Source organism: Pseudorca crassidens, chromosome 10, assembly GCF_039906515.1.
Source record: "Pseudorca crassidens isolate mPseCra1 chromosome 10, mPseCra1.hap1, whole genome shotgun sequence".
Lineage (NCBI taxonomy): Eukaryota > Metazoa > Chordata > Mammalia > Artiodactyla > Delphinidae > Pseudorca > Pseudorca crassidens.
The window spans coordinates 53,744,150-53,762,314 of NC_090305.1; the positions used below are offsets into that span (position 1 = coordinate 53,744,150).

Here is an 18,165-nt window from a genome sequence, read left to right on the forward strand (position 1 = left end):
GACGTACTACCATTCCACCCCTCGGCTGCAAGACAAGCTTGCGTTGACCTGGAGCGTCTCACTCTGCTTCTCGTGGTGGCAGTCACGGGGTTCTGAAGCTGGAAGCCCAGCCCTGACCCGCTGGCTCCCCCTTGAACCGTCCGGGTGAGGGAAGGGGTTGACCGAGGTCACGCAGCCGGTTTACACTCCTCCCTACATGGCCAGGTCTGTCCTTCTGTCACATCATAGGCCCCAACTCCCACGAAAGCATTGCTAACCAATAATACCACACACAGATCTGTGACCTGGCCCCCACTTCAGCCTGCTGGGACCCTTCCTGGGGAAAGATGGAGATACCGTGTAAGTGAGGTGTCCCGACAGACAGGCGGACATGAGACAGACAGGTGGACATGAGAGCAGCAAAGCACAGAGATTTCAGAGGAAACTGGGGGAAGCCCAGCCCGCTGGGGAGGTGAGGTTGGTACCCCTTCTAATGCTTTTCTGTCCCACTTGAAAACTATGTCAGAGGACAACGCACCCTTGCTAAGTCGCAAAGCAGCCAGATATAAAATGAGCATGTCACACAACCCAGGTATCACAGCAACACTCCCAATCTAACATGTCTCTCTGGGTGTCAGAAGTGAGTGATTTCTACATTCCTTCTGAGTATCTTTCTGCTTTACTTTTATAATAAACTAGAAGAAGAAACGTTATTTAAAACACAGCTATGCAAATTAATGGAGATTTCCTAAGTTTCTTTGAGCCACAACTTGACAAACTTGAGTATCTGAGAATCTGAGATGGCCGGGAAAAGTGCATCCTGGCTCAGAACCGCCTTCAGACGCCACTGCTATGACCTCCTACGTCTCTGCGTGGGAACAGGTCAAGTTCAGCTGCCGTCCCCGTGCCCTGTGAGGCCTGCCCTTCTCATGAGCCTCACGGGGGCCCGGCTGTGCCTCCCATGCCTGCCCCCCACAGAGCCACTCAAGGTCCCCCCAGGAATGCTCCCCACCCAGGCTGTGCAGGTTGAGGCTGTGGATTTCAGCAACCTTGGAACTCCCCCCCCCCCCCCCCCCCCCCCCCCCCCCCCCCGGCCAATGCGACCAAATCAATTGCAAAAGAAAAGAAGCCACCAAGGTCCGCATCTCCAGACCTCCCTGAAACACTGCATTCCTGCGCTCCCTCCCGGGCAGGGGGCCCTCTGATGGAGGGCAGGGGTAGGGTGCAGAGTTACACTGAGGAGCTCCACGTGAAGACGGTCCCAAGACCCGGGTTCCTCCTCCCCAACCGCGTGGGATGGGGCGTCTCCGACAACAATCCCACCTCTGGTCAGGGCTGCACCCGAGACTGAAATTAAAAGGAAAGAATCGCGTGGATGTTTACGCTCTCTTGGGGTACTTTGGAAAAGGGCAAGAGTTTAAGGCATTTCCCCTAACTTAGCATTTCTGCACTCAGAAGCTGAAGGATTAAAACAAAACAAATAGAAAAAAGAACCCCAGGCAGAATCCTAAATCGCTCAGTATCAGAACCCGAAGGCCCCTTCGGGATGCTGCAGGTCAAGCCCCTGGTCTCACAGGTGAGGGGTCAGACTGGGGAGAAGGCAGGGAAGGTGTAGGAGAATGTGGGGAACCTCAGGGCTCCCAACTGCCCCCCAAGTTCTGTCCATCACCCGACACATCACAATTCTCTGCTTCGGGCCAACGAGAGCATCTTCTTTCCCTCAGAGGACGAGGGAGGTGAGCGGTCACTGGACGTCAGAACCGGGACGGCTGGCCACCCCCTCTCCTGCAGGGGTCAGGAGGCAGCCCAGGGGGAAAAGGTGGGACGAGAGCCCCACCTTCTAGTCCGTTCTACTCTTCCTGGATGACAAGGCAATCCACCAACCCAAAGACTGTCATTAATGTGCAGATGGGAGGGAGACCATAGGCAACTAAGGACACTCACGGTGCCCCCTGTCTGGAAAAGTACAGCTGACGCTTCCTAACCCGCCTTCCAGCTGTCACGCCTGCCACTATTTCCTCTCCACACCACAGCTGGAGTCATCTTTCTAAAATCTCTGTAAGACACAAAGTCCAGCCTGGCCCCCTCCTCCTCCAGTCCCACAGTATCCCTCACTTTCTGCCCCAGCCCTCCCAAGTATGTACACACACACACACACACATACACATACACACACACGAGTTCACTCCTGTTTCCTTTTGCTGCCCTCCCTCCTGCCCCCGTCTAAGTGAGAAACAGCTACTCAGCTCATAGGAGGTAAACTCCTCCGTGAGGTCTTTTCTGACACCTCCTCCTACATCCACCCCCCACTTCGCTGTACCCAGCACACACCCACATTGTAGCATCCACAGGGTTCTTTTTGCTCTTATCAATGCTATAAAGAGCATTATTGGCACAACTGGGGGGAAATTTTACTATGGGCGTGTAAGAAACAGTATCAAAGCCATGTTAAATTTCCCCAGGGTGACAAATGTGTCGTGTAGGAGAATGACCTTGTTAGGTCATTGATGGCTCACTGAGGTCCACTCACTGATGGATGTCAGGGAAAAGTGTCATGTCTACGACAAGCTCTGAAATGGCTCATCAAAAAATAAACACATACATACATGTGCGTGTGTACCTGCTGTGTGGCGGACAGAGAGAAGCAGGGAGAGAGTGGGAGAGGGGAAAGAAGAAAGAAAAATACAAAGTGGCATAATGTTAACAATTGGCCAATAAAGGTGAAGCATGTATGTGGAAGTTCATTGTTCTACTCTTGCAACTCTACTGTAGATTGGAAGATGTGCTAAATAAAGAGCTGGAAGAAAAAGAAAAAAAAAAAAAGGCTCTACTAGGGATGCAATACCTGAGAACTTACTGTCAAAGACAACCCTCCTGAAATGAAAGACACAGGGAATGTGGTCTCACAGCCAACAACAGATTCAACCCTCGAGGCATGTATTCTGCACTTGACAGTGATGCTGTGGCGTTGTCCGCGCTGGGAAGAGTAGAATTCCCAGAGAGATGGAGGAGAATGGGCAGGAGTGGGGTGACCATCTCCCCTTTCACCTCTTGCTGGTGTTTGTGCAGAATACCCAACCTATGTCCTTTCAAGCCAGCACAATGACCACTGTGGGCAAGACGTTTCATTAAAGTGGATTCTCTCTCTTCTGTGATCTCCCTGACTTCTTGTTGGTCCCTTTGCCAATAAGTCACTTAATCATCTGTTTCTTGGGCAGTGGACACTGCAGACAGGGAGCCACAAAGTGGTGAGGACTAACTGGACTGTCTGCCTCCAACTGAGCGGTGAGCGATGGCCCAGCTGCTGAGACTTATGGCAGCCAAATGGCTGCCATCGCTACTGCAGATATTGAGCCATCAGTCAGGGCTGCCTTTTCTGCCATTAACATAATTAAGACGATAAACTACTTTGGGGAAAGGAAAAGAAAAGAAGAAGATCTGCACTCAGGATTGAGAGAACAATTAATTACGGCTAAAGTTGCATCAATCTAGAAGTAAATAACTTACGTTTGGATGGGGATCTTAGAATCTGGAAACAATTGATCACCATCGAGAAAGTCAAAGGGTCCCCCGAAAGAGCAATGGTCCGTCCCTTCCCCACAAAGGGAAGCACAGCGGGCCTCCGATATGGAAGGCCAGAGCAGGTGCGACTTCTCCAAAGAAACATCAGTTAACCTAATAACCTTGACAGTCATCTACATAATACTCTGTTCTCAGTCTGGGAAACCTACCCGGTGCAGACAAGCAAGGAAGGGAGGCCAAAACCACCTGAGAGTGACCTGTGCAATCCTTTAAGGAAACCAGGGGAAGTACATAAAAATCCAGCCTTACAAAATGAGCAGGAGAGGATTCACACTGCCGAAGGCCCACGGAATGCTCCCCCTGGTTTCCTTAAAGGGCCAGCTCCCTTCCTGTGCATCTCATGGTGCTTGGGACACCAGGAAAGGCACTCATTAAAACAAATGATACAAGTGAAACTACTTACAAAACAGAAATAGACTCACAGACATAGAAAACAAACATGGTTACCAAAGGGGAAAGGTGGGTGGGAGGGATAAATTTGGAGGTTGGGATTAACAGATACACACTACTATATATAAAATAAACAACAAGGACCTACTGTTATAGTACAGGGAACTCTACTCAGTATCTCGTAATAACCTATAATGGAAAACCCTCTGAAAAAGAATATATATATATATATATACCTGAATCACTTTGTTGTACACCTGAAACTAACAGAACATTGTAAATCAACTATACTTCAATAAAAATTTATTTTTAATAAAAATATATTTTTTTAAAAAAGGGCCCCTGGGCTTCTCTGGTGGCACAATGGTTGAGAGTCCGCCTGCCGATGCAGGGGACACGGGTTCGTGCCCCGGTCCGGGAAGATCCCACATGCCGCGGAGCGGCTGGGCCCATGAGCCATGGCCGCTGAGCCTGCGCATCTGGAGCCTGTGCCACAACAGTGAGAGGCCCGCGTACCATAAATAAATAAGTAAGTAAATAAATAAATAAATAAACGGCCCAGCTTGCAGGAGAGTCAGAAACCGTGAGCCGAGGTTCATCTCTTGGCAGCGACAACCACGTGGACCTGGGCAAATTTCCCCCTTAGAAGAAGGAGCTTAAGCACAGCACTGTTAATCCGTGCTTGTTGTGACTGACGCTGGAAATTCAGCCTCATAAAATAATTCAATCAAGGAAAAAGCTGTGAGTTCAAGATGTCCACTGTATCATTACAACACCAAGAAGCCACCTGTGGAGGAAGTACAAGACAACGCAGCGACCTGGGGGGAGGTTATGCATCCGTGAGCAGGAACGCAGGCCATGAGAATGTTCTCGTCCTTGAACCCAGTGGCAGGCACGTGGGTGTCTGTCGTGAGGCAATTCTCTATCCCAGGGGCACACAAAACGCAACCACAAACCACGTCTCCTCTTGGTTCAACAAACAGCTCTACTGGAACCAGTTAAATAATTCTTTAAGAATCATAGAAACTTCACAACGATCTCAGCAAGCTTCTCTCTCCATGTACAAATCTTGTCTAACATCCTTGAGGACAGGATGTGCACGGGGCACCCAAGGAGTGTTCAATCCACCTTTGCTTTGCACTAGTTTCAACCACAGTCTGCAGCCCCAGACTCCCACCTGCTCTATGGAATCAGTTATGCCTTCTGGAAGGGCTCACGATCCCCTCTTCCAGCAGATCTCTGTCCCATCTGAATCTGTAAAATTTGAGTTTAGACCAAATCCCTTGAGGAATCCACAGAGGTCACAGGCCCACCCTGGACCTTGCTGTTCCCCACAACCACCACCCCCCAAAATCTCAATTTCAAGCACCCCCCTCCTCCCATCACCCGGTACGTCCAGCTCACTCCATCACAGCCCCAGCCCCACGACCCCTTCACGTCCACCATCCCCTGTCGCCTCATTTCCCTCCACGCCCAGCATGGCATCCCTGCCCCACCTGACACTCACTTCCTTGATCTGCCACCACCACCACCCCCTGGCCCCTCGGCCCTCTCTCCCTCTGGGGGGTCAGCCAGCAAACCCCAACCCTGGTTTAATCCACCTCCTCACGTTCTCCGAGCCTCAACCTGGCAGCTCAACTTACCTGGAGAAAAGAGACACATGCTCGCTGGTCTCACTTTAAATTCGTGACCTAGAATCCTTACGTGCCCCGCCCCGGGGCGGGGCGAGGGGCAATCCTGCCACCTCCTTCCTCCGCCTGAGAGCGCCACTCATCCCTGCTGCCTCCTCCCTCCCCAAATCTCTAACAGCCCTTCCCTCTTCATCACCCTCACTTGCTCTGAATCCTTGACACGTGGCTGTGCAGATGTGGGATCAAGACGGGATTATCCTTGCTTTACAGGCAAGGAAACAGAGACATTCAGAAGTGAGGTAACAGCTGGGGCGCGTCCCGGCTCAGAACCACGTGCGTAAACACAGAGCTGAGGGTCCCCCGGGGTCCCCGCCCCTCCGCTCTGCTGCTTGCCTCCTGCTACAACGGTGGGCTGTCCTAGCTAGGGACAGACCCTCCGCACCGCACGGGATCCCAGAACCCCTCCCCTCTCGAGTTCCCGCAGGCATCCCCGCCCTCTCTCCCGACCTACCGTTCCCATCAGCATTCAAACATCTTCAGAAACCAAAGATCTCTGTTCCAGAGCTTCGTCCCAATTTTCTGCTTCCCTTTTGCATCAAAGCTCCTTGAAACTCCATCTTTACTCCCTGTCACCACTTTTCTCCCCATCCTCCCTTGAAGCCACCTAATCAAACTTTGACCAAAACAAAGGGAGTGGTCCCTCTGCAGGCGTGTTGGCAGCAGTGCCTCGCAGCGGAGAACTCCCTTCTCCTTAAAACACTGCCTGTGTGTGACTTCATGTCATCATGTTCCTCTGCTTCCTACCCCACCTCCCCCCAGCTGACCCTCCTCAGTCTCCTCTGCTGGACCCTTCTCATCTCTCCAGCCTTCACATACAGATTCCCTGGACTCAACCTTTGGACTTTCCCCCTACATCTCTACTCACTCCCTAAAGGGGGGTTACCATCTCCTGCACTGGACCACCCCCTGCAGATTGTTCACTCCCAAACTGGTACCCAAGCTTCACTCACAAACCCCAGGCTTCTCTACTCAGCTGCCTACACATCCTCTCAATTTGGATGCAGAACTGAATGGATCCCTCAGACCCAAGAGACCCAAGGTTGAATCTGGGACATCCCCCCAAACACCCCAACCTCCTCTTCCCATAGCCTCTCCCCCCTTGGTAAGCGGGGCCGGTGGTCTGCTCCATGGGTGGCCCTCGATGAACCCAAGCCCCTGGAATTCACACCCCTGAAGAGTCCCCTTGGGGCACTTTAATCAACAGAGTGGAAGTGACAGTGTCAGTTTGGGGCCCAAGGCTTATCAGCACCCAGTTTGGCCCTCCTGGGAGCTTTGAGCCACTGTGTAAGAGTCTGGCAACCCAGCTGGACAGACCATGTGGGAAGGATTCATGGAGACAGAAAGGTTACAAGACTTCATGAGGAGAGAGAGGCCCAGCTGTCCCAGCCACGTTCAGCCTACAACCAGCCCACCAGCTGATGACAGGCACACGAGTGACCCCTGGCGAGACCAGCAAAAGAGCCACCCAGCTGAGCCCAGCCCAGACTGTGAACATAAATAAAATGGTTATTTTAAGCCACTTCGTTTAGAGTGGTCAATCCCTCAGCAATAGGTCACTGAAACAAACAGCAGCTCTAATGTTTATTATTCCGGTTGCTCAGGTTGAAATCTTAAGAGTCATTCTTTATTCCTCTTTTGCTCATACCTTACAACCAAACCACATGCAAAAAGGATACTTGTAGCCTGCTGGCACGTCTTCTAAGTACACCCAGAAACTGCCACTGCCCTTGCCATTGTCTGTCACCTCCTCCATTCCCACCCTGACCCTGCTGCCTGCACCCCACTTGCCCTGTCCCAGTTTACTTTCTACAAAAGAGTCAAAACAATCTTTTTAAAATACAAGGAAAGCCCTGCATTCCTTTGTTCACAACTCTCTGACAGCCACCCACATCACCCATTGCAACACCCCAAGTCCTCACAATGTCCGGCGAGGCCCTCCGATCCAGCCCCTGCTGTCTTGCCGATTTAATGTCCTGCCAACCCACGCGGGTCAACTCTGATCCAGACTCTGGATCCCTGCTCGTCCTCAAAATGCCAGGCAAGGGCCACCTTGGGCCTTGTCCACTCACTGACCCCGCTGGCCCGAACAGCCTTCCACTACATGGCCACCTGGCTGGCTTCCTCATCTTCACCTGCCTGTACTCCAGTGACACCTGGAGAATCCTGCGCTGAGCGGCTCATCTAAGAGGCTCACCGGCCCCATCAGCTTTCCATCCCCACCCGCCATGCTCTGTGTCTCTCCACTGTGTTTGCAGCTCCACATTCTTTTCTCTTCTCTCTCTAGCTTATTGTCTGTCTCTTTCCACCATCACACAAGCTCCGTGAGGCGTGGATTCTAACTGTTTTGTTCACTGCTGCACTCCCAGCGCCTAGAACAGTACCTGGCAGGTGTAGTGCTCAATAAGTACTTGTTAGATGAGAGAGCACATGCGTTACTGATGGCTGCCTTTCATAGCCCTGAAAACACGGTAAAAATCGTCATAAACCCCCAAGCTCAACCTTGCATCCTGTGGGCACCCCCTCCCTGAAGCCCACAAATTATCAGGGCAGCAACTCTGAAAAACACATGTTTCCCACCTGCTCCAAGGCCTCCAAAGGTTTCCCATCACCCTCAGGATCAGGTTCACCCTCCTTCAACGGCCCACAAGGCTCTGCAGATCTAACCCTAGCCCCCACTCCAGGTTCCCCCATGCCCCGCCAGCATACACTCCCCCCAGCCTCACCGCCTTCACTCTCTGGCTTCGCCCATGCTGTTCCCTCCACCAGGAATGCCCTTCCTCTAGTTCCTTCCACTACTGCCCACTCACCCTTCAGGCTCAACCTACATGTCCCTTTGTCAAAGAGCCCTTCTGTGCCCTCCATCTTCTCTGGCTCCTCCTTTCTCCCTCATTTTCCTTCCTGGGCTACCCATGATTTGTGCAATTGTAGCAGGTTATCCAGTAGAGGAATTCACCAGCAACTTGGGCTTCTGGAACCACAACTGAGGAAGGAGGACAGACCAAGGTGCTTCTGGAGGCAGGACCAGATACCTACTTTGGGGGGCCCAGTGAAAAACAAAAATGCAAGTTCTCTTGTTCAAAATGATTAAGAATTTCAAGACAGCAACAGCAGAGCAGTAAACCAAGCCTGGGATGCTTCTGAGCATGGGATGTTATACCACCCCACTGGTCACTTGCCCAGGAAACTGCTGACCACGGTTAATGAACTAAAGCAAAATACAGCACTCAAGGCCCAGTGAGGCTGGTGACCTGGGAATGCAGCTGTGCTGGACACCTCCACAAAGATGGGGCTGCACACTTATTTTACAGAGAGATCAAAGCTTCATCCTCAAGTCGTGGAAGGTAACCTCTCCAGGGCGCCTGCTCATCGAACCGAGTGCCATTCAGGCCAAGCTCGTCCACTGCCAGCTTAGCACAAGCTTAACTGAATGACGCAGACAAGAGCCAAGAAGAGACAATAAGGAAAGAGATAATCTACAAATAACAAATGCTGGAGAGGGTGTGGAGAAAAGGGAACCCTTCTACACTGCTGGTGGGAATGTAAATTGATATAGCCACTATGGAGAACAGTATGGAGGTTCCTCAAAACACTAAAAGTAGAGCTACCATATGATCCAGCAATCCCACTTCTGGTCATATAACTGGAAAAAACCATAATTCAAAAGGATACATGCACCCCTATATTCACAGAAGCACTATATACAATAGTCAAGGCAGGGAAACAACCTAAATGTACATCGACAGATGAATGGATAAAGAAGATGTGGTACATGTAGACAATAGAATATTACTCAGCCATTAAAAAGAATGAAATAATGCCATTTGCAGCAACATGGATGGACCTAGAGATGATCATACTAAGTGAAGTAAGTCAGACAGAGAAAGACAAATATCATATGATATCACTTATATGTTGAATCTAAAATACGACACAAATGAACATATCTATGAAACAAAGCAGACTCAGAGACAGAGAACAGACTTGTGGTTGCTAAAGGGAAGGGGGTGGGAGAGGGATGGAGGGGGAGTTTGGGATTAGCAGATGGAAACTATTACATATAGGATGGATAAGCAACAAGGTCCTACTGTATAGCACAGGGAAATATATCCAATATCCTATGATAAACCGTAATGGAAAAGAATATGAAAAAGAATATATATGTATGTATAACTGAATCACTTTGCTGTACAGCAGAAAGTAACACAGCATTGTAAGTCAACTATACTTCAATAAAATTTTTTTTAAAAAGGGGAAGATACAATTTCATCAACATTTTTACAGGGCAGGGCAACGAAAGCCCAAAAGCCTCATGGGACAATAAAAGGTTTCCCTCTTCCTTTCACAAGTATTTCAGCTTGTCAAATGTTCCCTTGGTTTCTGAATAACAGCTTCTTCCCAGTAAATAAGTTAATGAACAATAGATTAGAAAAGTTTTTCTTTCTGATAGCTGACTGTTGGATAAACACGTTTGCTCTTTTAGGAAAAGGCGATGTACACTTCTCATGATTTCCATATTTTAAAACAAGAGGGACTTCCCTGGCGGTCCAGTGGTTAGGACTCCGAGCTTTCACTGCAGGGGGCATGGATTTGATCCCCAGTCAGGGAACTAAGATCCCACATGCCGTGCGGCACAGCCAAATAAAAAAATTAAAAAATAAAACACAGGAGCCAGAAGGTGATGTCTCTGACACACTCCACCTGCCGTCATACAGTCCCCTCAGTGCTGTTGGGTTTCTCCACATCTGACCTGGGCAACTTCGGTTACTCTGACAGTCTCTCTCCTGTATCACTCAGGAGTCTACACTGAATTATAGAATATGATCCATGATGCAAATATATTTCACATGGTGACCCAGTACACACGTATCAACAGAACTAAAAAGTTTCACCTGCTGTACACTCTGGTATTTTCTAATGTATTTTATTTCATTTTTTAGAAATGATCATCTGACCCACTAAACTGGTTTTACAACCCACAAAACGGGCTGTGAACCAGAGTTTGGAAACATGGTTTGGGGTCAAATTAGTGATGTCACAGCCCAGATTCCAGCCCCCAGGTCTTCACTCAAAGCTCCGTCTGAGTGGTCTACACTCAGACAGGAATCAGAGAGGGGGCTTTTTAAAAGGCAAGCACTTAAACGATTCTTCTAGCAAAAAGGATGCAAATTACATGGCCAGGAGACAGAAATGAAGGGAAGGCAGCAGGATGTCAGCTTGGTGTGTGGAGCCCCCGAGCAGAGGGCAGGGAAAGGGGAGACGAGGGAACCTTCCAGGTCACACTGCTCAGCATGCGCCCCCAATCCCATGGAAAGTAGTGCAGGTTCCCAGGATGTCAGACTCCCTCATGATCAAACCCATGAGAACATCCCCAAGAAAAGGCTTTTCTGTCCCCTCTGAGGCTCCCTGTTGTAGCTTTCCTCTTCAAAGAGCCTGTCTCACCCGCCCCCTCCCTCTCACTGGTCTGGCCTCCAGGCCAAGCTGAGCTTGTGGAATCCAGCCCCTTCCCTGCAGCCAAACAAGCCCACGACCCTCAAGGCAGTTTCCCCAGGCTGCGCCTTCAGGGGCTCCGACCATTTCAAGTAGGCCTTCCGGATCCAGAACTTTCATTGCCAGCACACCCTTCCCATGGTCGCGTCCCTCCCTCCTAATCAGGAAGCACCTACCGAAACTGAGCAGGACCCTGTGGGGCTCCAGGGCATGGAAGCCTTTCAAACAGTTGCTAATCAGGGAAGGGAGGGGATGCAGAGACAAGGGAGGAGCAGTCAGGAAACTATAGTGCAGCCTTGGGGCAGGGTCCTGGTTCCGCCTCAAGGGATACACATAACAACATCTTTGAGCTCTTCTGCAGAAAGAAAACCCTCAACAAATGGAAAATGTTAGCATTCTTCATTCCAGAGAAGACCACCTGAGGCCAGACTGGAGGAGTGCAGGCCCCGCACACACCCTGATCCTTATCAGCAACCCAACCCTTGAACTCCTTACCTCCCGGTTTGGGACACACGGTTTTGTGGAGCAGGAGCTCGCTGTGTCTCCCTTTGCCTGGCAAAGCAATAAAGCTATTCTTTTCTACTTCACCCAAAACTCTGTCTCCAAGATTCGATTCGGCACCAGTGCAAAGAAGCCGAGCTTTCGGCATCAGCGTCAGGACGGGCAAGGGAAGCCGGGTGGGCTGGACAGCCGAGTCCAGGCATCTCCCACCACCCACAACGCTCCTGATGCCCACACACCTCTCAGCTGCACGCAGAGCGGCCTTCCCTCTCTCCTCCAGAACGAAGCCACTGCCCGGAGGCGGGGAAGGCTCCACGGGGGGCCATCGCCCGGCCACCAGCGTGGAGGATGCTGGGTCCTCTCGATGAGGTTTCCCGGGATGGGCGCAGCACCAACAAGAGTTATTGTGCGTCTACCAACAAGCGGGCACACAGCTCTCCACGTGAGCAGCGAGGTCTGGATCATCAATGGGGTTAAGGCCAATGACAGCCAGCAACAGGAGGTGGCCAGGTGCCCAGAGGCCGTGGGGGGGGGGGGCAGGGGCGGGTGGTGGTGGTGGTGCAGGTGGAGGCAGCCTCACTCTTGCCCACACCATTTCCTTCCTCCTGTTTTCTCTCTGTGGCCAATGCGCCACGTCCATCTCTCTAGGTCACCTTTAATCCTCTCTAGGACACAGCAGGAGACAAAGAAATCCCATCTTGAACTGTCCTTATCATCTTGTGTGCTTTCCCTGCCCTTGAAGCGTCGCAGCTCCTCCAGAGAAGCAAACGCAAGGCTCATGGTCTGGGGATAATCGTTTACATAAAACATCCTTTCCAATAATCCCCGGAACATCCACACTTGACTGCAGCTCTGACCCTTCCCCACTCTGCATCCCCAGTCTCCCGAGCGGGAAAGCCTGTGAGGGACAGAAGGCACCCAGACGACTGGCCACAAGCCCCAGGGGACACGCCCACCTACCTTGGTCAGATCCATTCCAAGTTTGAGCTGAGAAATGAGGTGAAGGATTACACTGCGCTGATCCTCCATGACGCCCACTTCTGTCTCTTCCTGATCTTCAGTGTCACTTTTCTCATCTTCTGACAAAACCAATTCGGGGCCTGAGTTTGGCTAAAACGAGATCATCAGTAAAAATCACCAGCCTGGTCCTGAGAAGCTAGAAGCACAGCACCGAACCCATGTGCTTAGCAAGGGCAGAGAGCCCAAGCCTGCCCAGATAGAGTTTCTCCATAAACTGGTCCTCCCGGCCGTGGGCAGAAGACGATCTTTTTTTTTTTTTTTTTTGTGGTACGCGGGCCTCTCACTGTTGTGGCCTCTCCCGCTGCGGAGCACAGGCTCCGGACGCGCAGGCCCAGCGGCCATGGCTCACGGGCCCAGCCACTCCGCGGCATGTGGGATCTTCCCGGACCGGGGCACGAACCCGCGTCCCCTACATCGGCAGGCGGACTCCCAACCACTGCGCCACCAGGGAAGCCCAGAAGACGATCTTTGGGGTGCAGGCCCCACCTTTAAGCACCTGAGGAGCCCTCTCATCTTCCCCTCACCTGTGAGTGAGCCTTCTAGCCTAAGCACCTCCCCTGACAAGAAAGCTTCCTGCCCTCTAAGAAACTAACTATAATATTCAAGTGTGAGTCCCTTCACCTTGGCTATTCCCAAATAATATTCTCCTGTTAACTTGTACAACGCAGAGCACTATAGCTAACGTAAATTTCTCTGTTTATAAGCAAAAGTCAGACACCCCAGAAACTGACATTACCTTATTTATGGGAAAATTTACTCTGAAATTATTTCTATTCCCATTAGTGAATATCACTACAGCAAGTAAAAAAAAAAAAAAAAAAAGGCTCAGTGCTGGCATTAATTTATGGAGGGAAACAAAAATGAAAATGTAAAGAAAAAGTCTGAAATTTTATAATAATGCTAAGCTTCAACCTGGCTAACAGACCCTGCACGTTCCTTGATGCAAGTTTTATTCATTCAGTTGCTTGATTCCAGTTTTCCAAATTACAGAGGAAGCAGGCAAGTTAATAAAATATGCAAGGTGGATTGCTGAGCGCATAATTTTCCAATACCTAATTACCAAGAACTCTGGCTACAATTACAGCTGTCCTCACAATTCTGTTGAAAGAAATAATCCTATTCACCATTCTTCATTTATGTATGTTCTCATAGTACTTGTTTCTATGTCAGCAAAAGCACTCTACACAAAACACTACGTAATTGTTTCTAATTGCTGCTGACTGGTAATTACTAATGAACTTAACATACAGAAACACGGGAGCCCAAACATTTTAATATAAAAGGATACAGACTTGCCCAAATATCCAAGCAAAAACTAATCATTTTCAGTCTCATTACAAAGAACCATCTCATCTACTTCCAAAACACAAAAGTTATTTAGCGATCAAGGTGTTTATAATTGTCCTTCCTCACCAACACTCCAGAGGGAATATGGTGCTCTTTCCACTGGGGTAGCATTTTTAAGATTTCAGTTGAAATGGACATTTACCATAGACATACTGCTCAAATTATTCCCAAGGCCATGGGGCTTTCCTCCAGCCACAAGTCAAGTTTCCATCATGTGCCTGGTTCCCTAGACTCATGTCATGTGTGCTATGTGACATCACTGGAAAGGTGCTTTGCTAGATATACTGAAATAACTGAGGGCCCCTGACCCCCACCATGGTCCAGAGAAGACTAACCAGAGGGGGAGTCTGGGGCCATGGGCCACCCTGATTCCACACTGGGAAATCAGAGACAGAGGGACAGGAGCCAGCACTTGCTGTCAATGCCTGGAAGCCGCCTACCTCTCCTCCAGCTTCAGCTCCTGTGCTGCAGTGCCCATGGCAGCCAAGGTCACTGTGGTTACGAGTCTGACGGGCTAAAGCAGGGCCACCGTCCCATATACCTGCCCTCCTGACCTTCCCTGCTCTTTCCCCCTCCTCTGGGTTTCAGGCAAGTTTTAAAGGGTGGCTGTCTCCATTCACTGTGAGTTTGCATTTCCCGTCAGTTGCCACCAAAGCCAGAGAGCTCAGACACACTCCCTTCAATGCCAAGGTGATGGAGCTGCTACTTCCTTCGCAGTAACGTGCTGGGTGGTCACCTATATTAGCAGACATCCCCTCCACCCAGGGCAGCGGGGCAGGAGAGGGCAAGGCCTGGGTGTCTTGTGTGGCAGGAAAAAGGACAATCGAAAGCAAATCACGCTACCATCCTGCACTCAAGGGGGTGGGCACAGCTTTCAAGGTCCTTATACATCTCAACAAGAAAGGGAGCTCCATGGGAAAAGAATCTGAAAAAGAACAGATACATGTATGTGTATAACTGAATCACTTTACACCTGAAATTAACACAACATTGTTAATCAACTATACCCAATATAAAATAAAAATTAAAAACAAAAACCAAAAAAAAAAAAGAGAGAGAGAAAAGGAGCTCCACCTGGAGTGCAATTGTTCCTGCTTGAAATTAGCTGCTCTCACAAAGCACTGATTGTAAACTAAACAAATCAATAGCTCAAGCAAGTTTTATGAAGTGAAGAGTTGTTCTTTCTTCTGAAACTGTGATTTTCCCATCTGCCCACAAGCCAGTGCACCCCTCCCACCCACTGCCACACTCGCAGGGAGATGCTTAACAAACCACAGGGACCAAGCGTCTCCTGCTGTCTGCCTTCCTTGGAAACCAAACGCAGCTGGTCCCTGATTTCCAGGAGCCAAGACGCCTTCTGCAAGCTCCCGCCACATCATACAAAGAACATACATTACCGTGCACACAAACCTCTCCAGCTTGTCCCACTTCAATCAACGTCACGTTTCCTGTGTCTGGTGATGCCGTCAGGGACACTGGCTCCAGCAAGGAGAATTAAGGCTGGTGCACAGGCCTCAGAAGCTGACTCACTCCAGGGCGAATGGCGGCCAGAGCTCCTGGGGACCCTGAAGTCCCGCCAAGGGAGGAAAGGCCACGGGGAGCCTGACACACATCCCCTCACTGGCACAGACCCTTAGCAGACGGTGCCCTAAGCTTAAACAAGGATCCAGCAACATTTCTGTCTCCTGCAGCTTCGGAAAACTTGCAAAAATTCTCTTATCCAACCTTGAGTAAATAATCAGGGTTTAAAAATAAAGCTGGTTTCATTCATCACGTTGTCAGTGAACGTCTTAGAGGACACCCCCAATTCCACCCACACTGGAACTCAAGTCCATATGCAGAAGGTGAGACCACCCTCTGGTGTGGGTCCAAAATGGGGGCACGTGGATGGAGGGTAGGGGTTCCCAACAGGGCACATCGGTCTGAAGGAGGTCAACTGGCCGTGTAAACACCAATCTGTGGGCACCCGCAAAGCACCCATGGTTAGCAGGGGCTCTGAGAAATGGAGATTTCGAAGAACCAGGCTTTGATGGAGTTTTAAAGACAGAAAACCTTCCCTTTTAGGGTCAAGCGTTTGCAGATTCTGCTGTTCTGATGTGAAATCCACAACAACGGTAACCGTCAGTGGATCCAAGTCTGCTTTCCACAGTCAGGCCCACATGCTCATCACATCCTCACCCCCCCAGCTCATCAAGTTCTGCTCCTCTCCTGGGTACCCCTGTATGCCCACGCCCTCCTGTACCAATGGATTTCTGCTTGTAAAGTGATGACAACCGTCCTGAGGTGATCAAAGGTGGCAGAACGGTCTTTCTCCACCTCAGAAGAAAACTGAAAATAAGAAATGGCTTTTTCTTATTTTCTGAGACAGTTCCTAAGACTGAGACAGTTCCTAAGACTCAAGCAAGAAGAATCTTTAAATACTGCCGTTCCCCAGAGAGCTTTGCAAATGAGCCAGCCCGAACCGTAAAAATGTACACAAACGTGAAGATAAAATGGAATTAGAATATGTTGTAAAGAGAAGCAGGCTTTGGAAAAAAGAGGTCTTTAATAAAAACAAAAAATTATGACAGTATTGCTTACCACATGAGTACCGCAGGACATGGGGTGCTACAACAATCCAGTGACTCTTGCCTTGGTAGCAAATGGTGGGGGGATGGACAAGCAAAGGTGATGGACAGGAAAAGGCCACCTGGCAGCTGGGGTCCAGGGGCACCCCTGGTAGCTCAGCAGTGACCTGGGCCCTAAAGCAAGGATTCTTAATCTGGGCCCTATGGACACTCGTTAAGATACCTACCCATACCCTTGACATTTCATATACAAATTGTGTGTCTGGGCATTTTACGGAGAGAGGGTCCTGCTCTCCATGGATTCTTAGAAGGGTATCTGTCCAGGGCTGACCTCAGGCCTCGCAAGGTCTGCAGGATCTCAAGGTCTGAAGGGTCATGGAACAGAGATGGGCTCTCAGGGTGGGAAGTGGTTGAATCAAAGACGGTCCCAGCACCTGCAGACGTGCCCCTGCTTTACCACCAACCTCTACTCCTTATCTGATAGGAGGCAGCTCCTCCACGGGCCAAGGACCAAAGCCAGAAGCAACACCGTGACTTGAGTTAGGTTTACGTGGGTCCAGCAGTCTTGTCAAGGGGGACACCGGTGTAGGGGAGACACTGAACATTCTTAGCGTCTCTTCTTTTTCACAAAATTTTAATTCTTCAATACAAATGCAAATTCTAAGCAAGACTGAAATTCCAACCTCTTTTATTCAATACACATACGTGATTTAATTACAGTTGGAGTCAGTTCCAGGAAAAAAACCCCAGGAAACAGACATTTATCTTTAGAGTCCATTCAATTCCCTGTCGGAGGCCTCACTCCACCCCCACGCTCCCAAATCCACCCCACCCCCCTTTCCCAGGCCTCGCTCCCTATTTTCCCTTCCTCAGACGGTCTACTTCTCTCTTCACAATGATCTCTCCTTCTTTCTTAACTGAGACCTGGCCCTCAGACAGCTGGGGCCAGTATAAGCAGTTGGATCTATTGTACTAACATCCTCTTTAACCTAATGTCTTAAAGGGCTGAACCCTGAGACTCAAGGCATTAGAGAGAGGCCTGGGCATTACCCAGCCTTCCCAAAAGCCTTTTCACTGTTGCGTGGGGAGCAGCTCCACAAAGAGCCCTGAAAACCCAGACATGCAGGTGTGAGGGGTCTCTTCCAGCAAGGATCGGGATGGACTCCTATAGCCATCTTCTGCCAGGTAAGAGGTATTCTTAACTAAACAACGTCTTCAGCAGAAAAACATAATCCACTGAGCTCATGTTAGCCACCACCCTCCTGAAATTCTACCGGACCAAGATACAAAGCCGGCTAGAGAATGAACATTCTCCTCTGGCAGCGAACACACTTCAGCTCAATCATTTTTAAAGCCTGGCATCTCTCCCCGCACGCTGGTACCTTGGCATGGAGGCACGGGTGGGTTGTGCCATCCCAAAGAACCCTGGCATTGAACGCAAGAACCCAACGTAGCCCAGATATTGTCCTTACAGGAAAAGGGGGGAACACAGCCATGTCAAGAAGACTCTCTGGTATTCTGGGGGCCAGCGAAAGGTGGGCAGCGGGGAAGAAGACCCAGAGCATCACCGCCCTCAGATACCCTCAAATGAGAGCAATGTC

The 18,165-nt window shown here is 50.0% G+C and overlaps 1 protein-coding gene across 7 annotated transcripts in view; it reads right to left on the reverse strand.

Moving 5' to 3' along the window:
- OSBPL10 (oxysterol binding protein like 10) overlaps positions 1-18,165 on the reverse strand; it is a 376,742-nt gene that overhangs the window by 21,529 nt on the left and 337,048 nt on the right. For all 7 annotated transcript variants that reach the window (XM_067753588.1, XM_067753586.1, XM_067753589.1 and 4 more), the window contains one exon: positions 12,591-12,740. In XM_067753588.1, the coding sequence (XP_067609689.1) occupies positions 12,591-12,740 (150 nt within the window). The remainder of the gene's footprint in view (positions 1-12,590; positions 12,741-18,165) is intronic.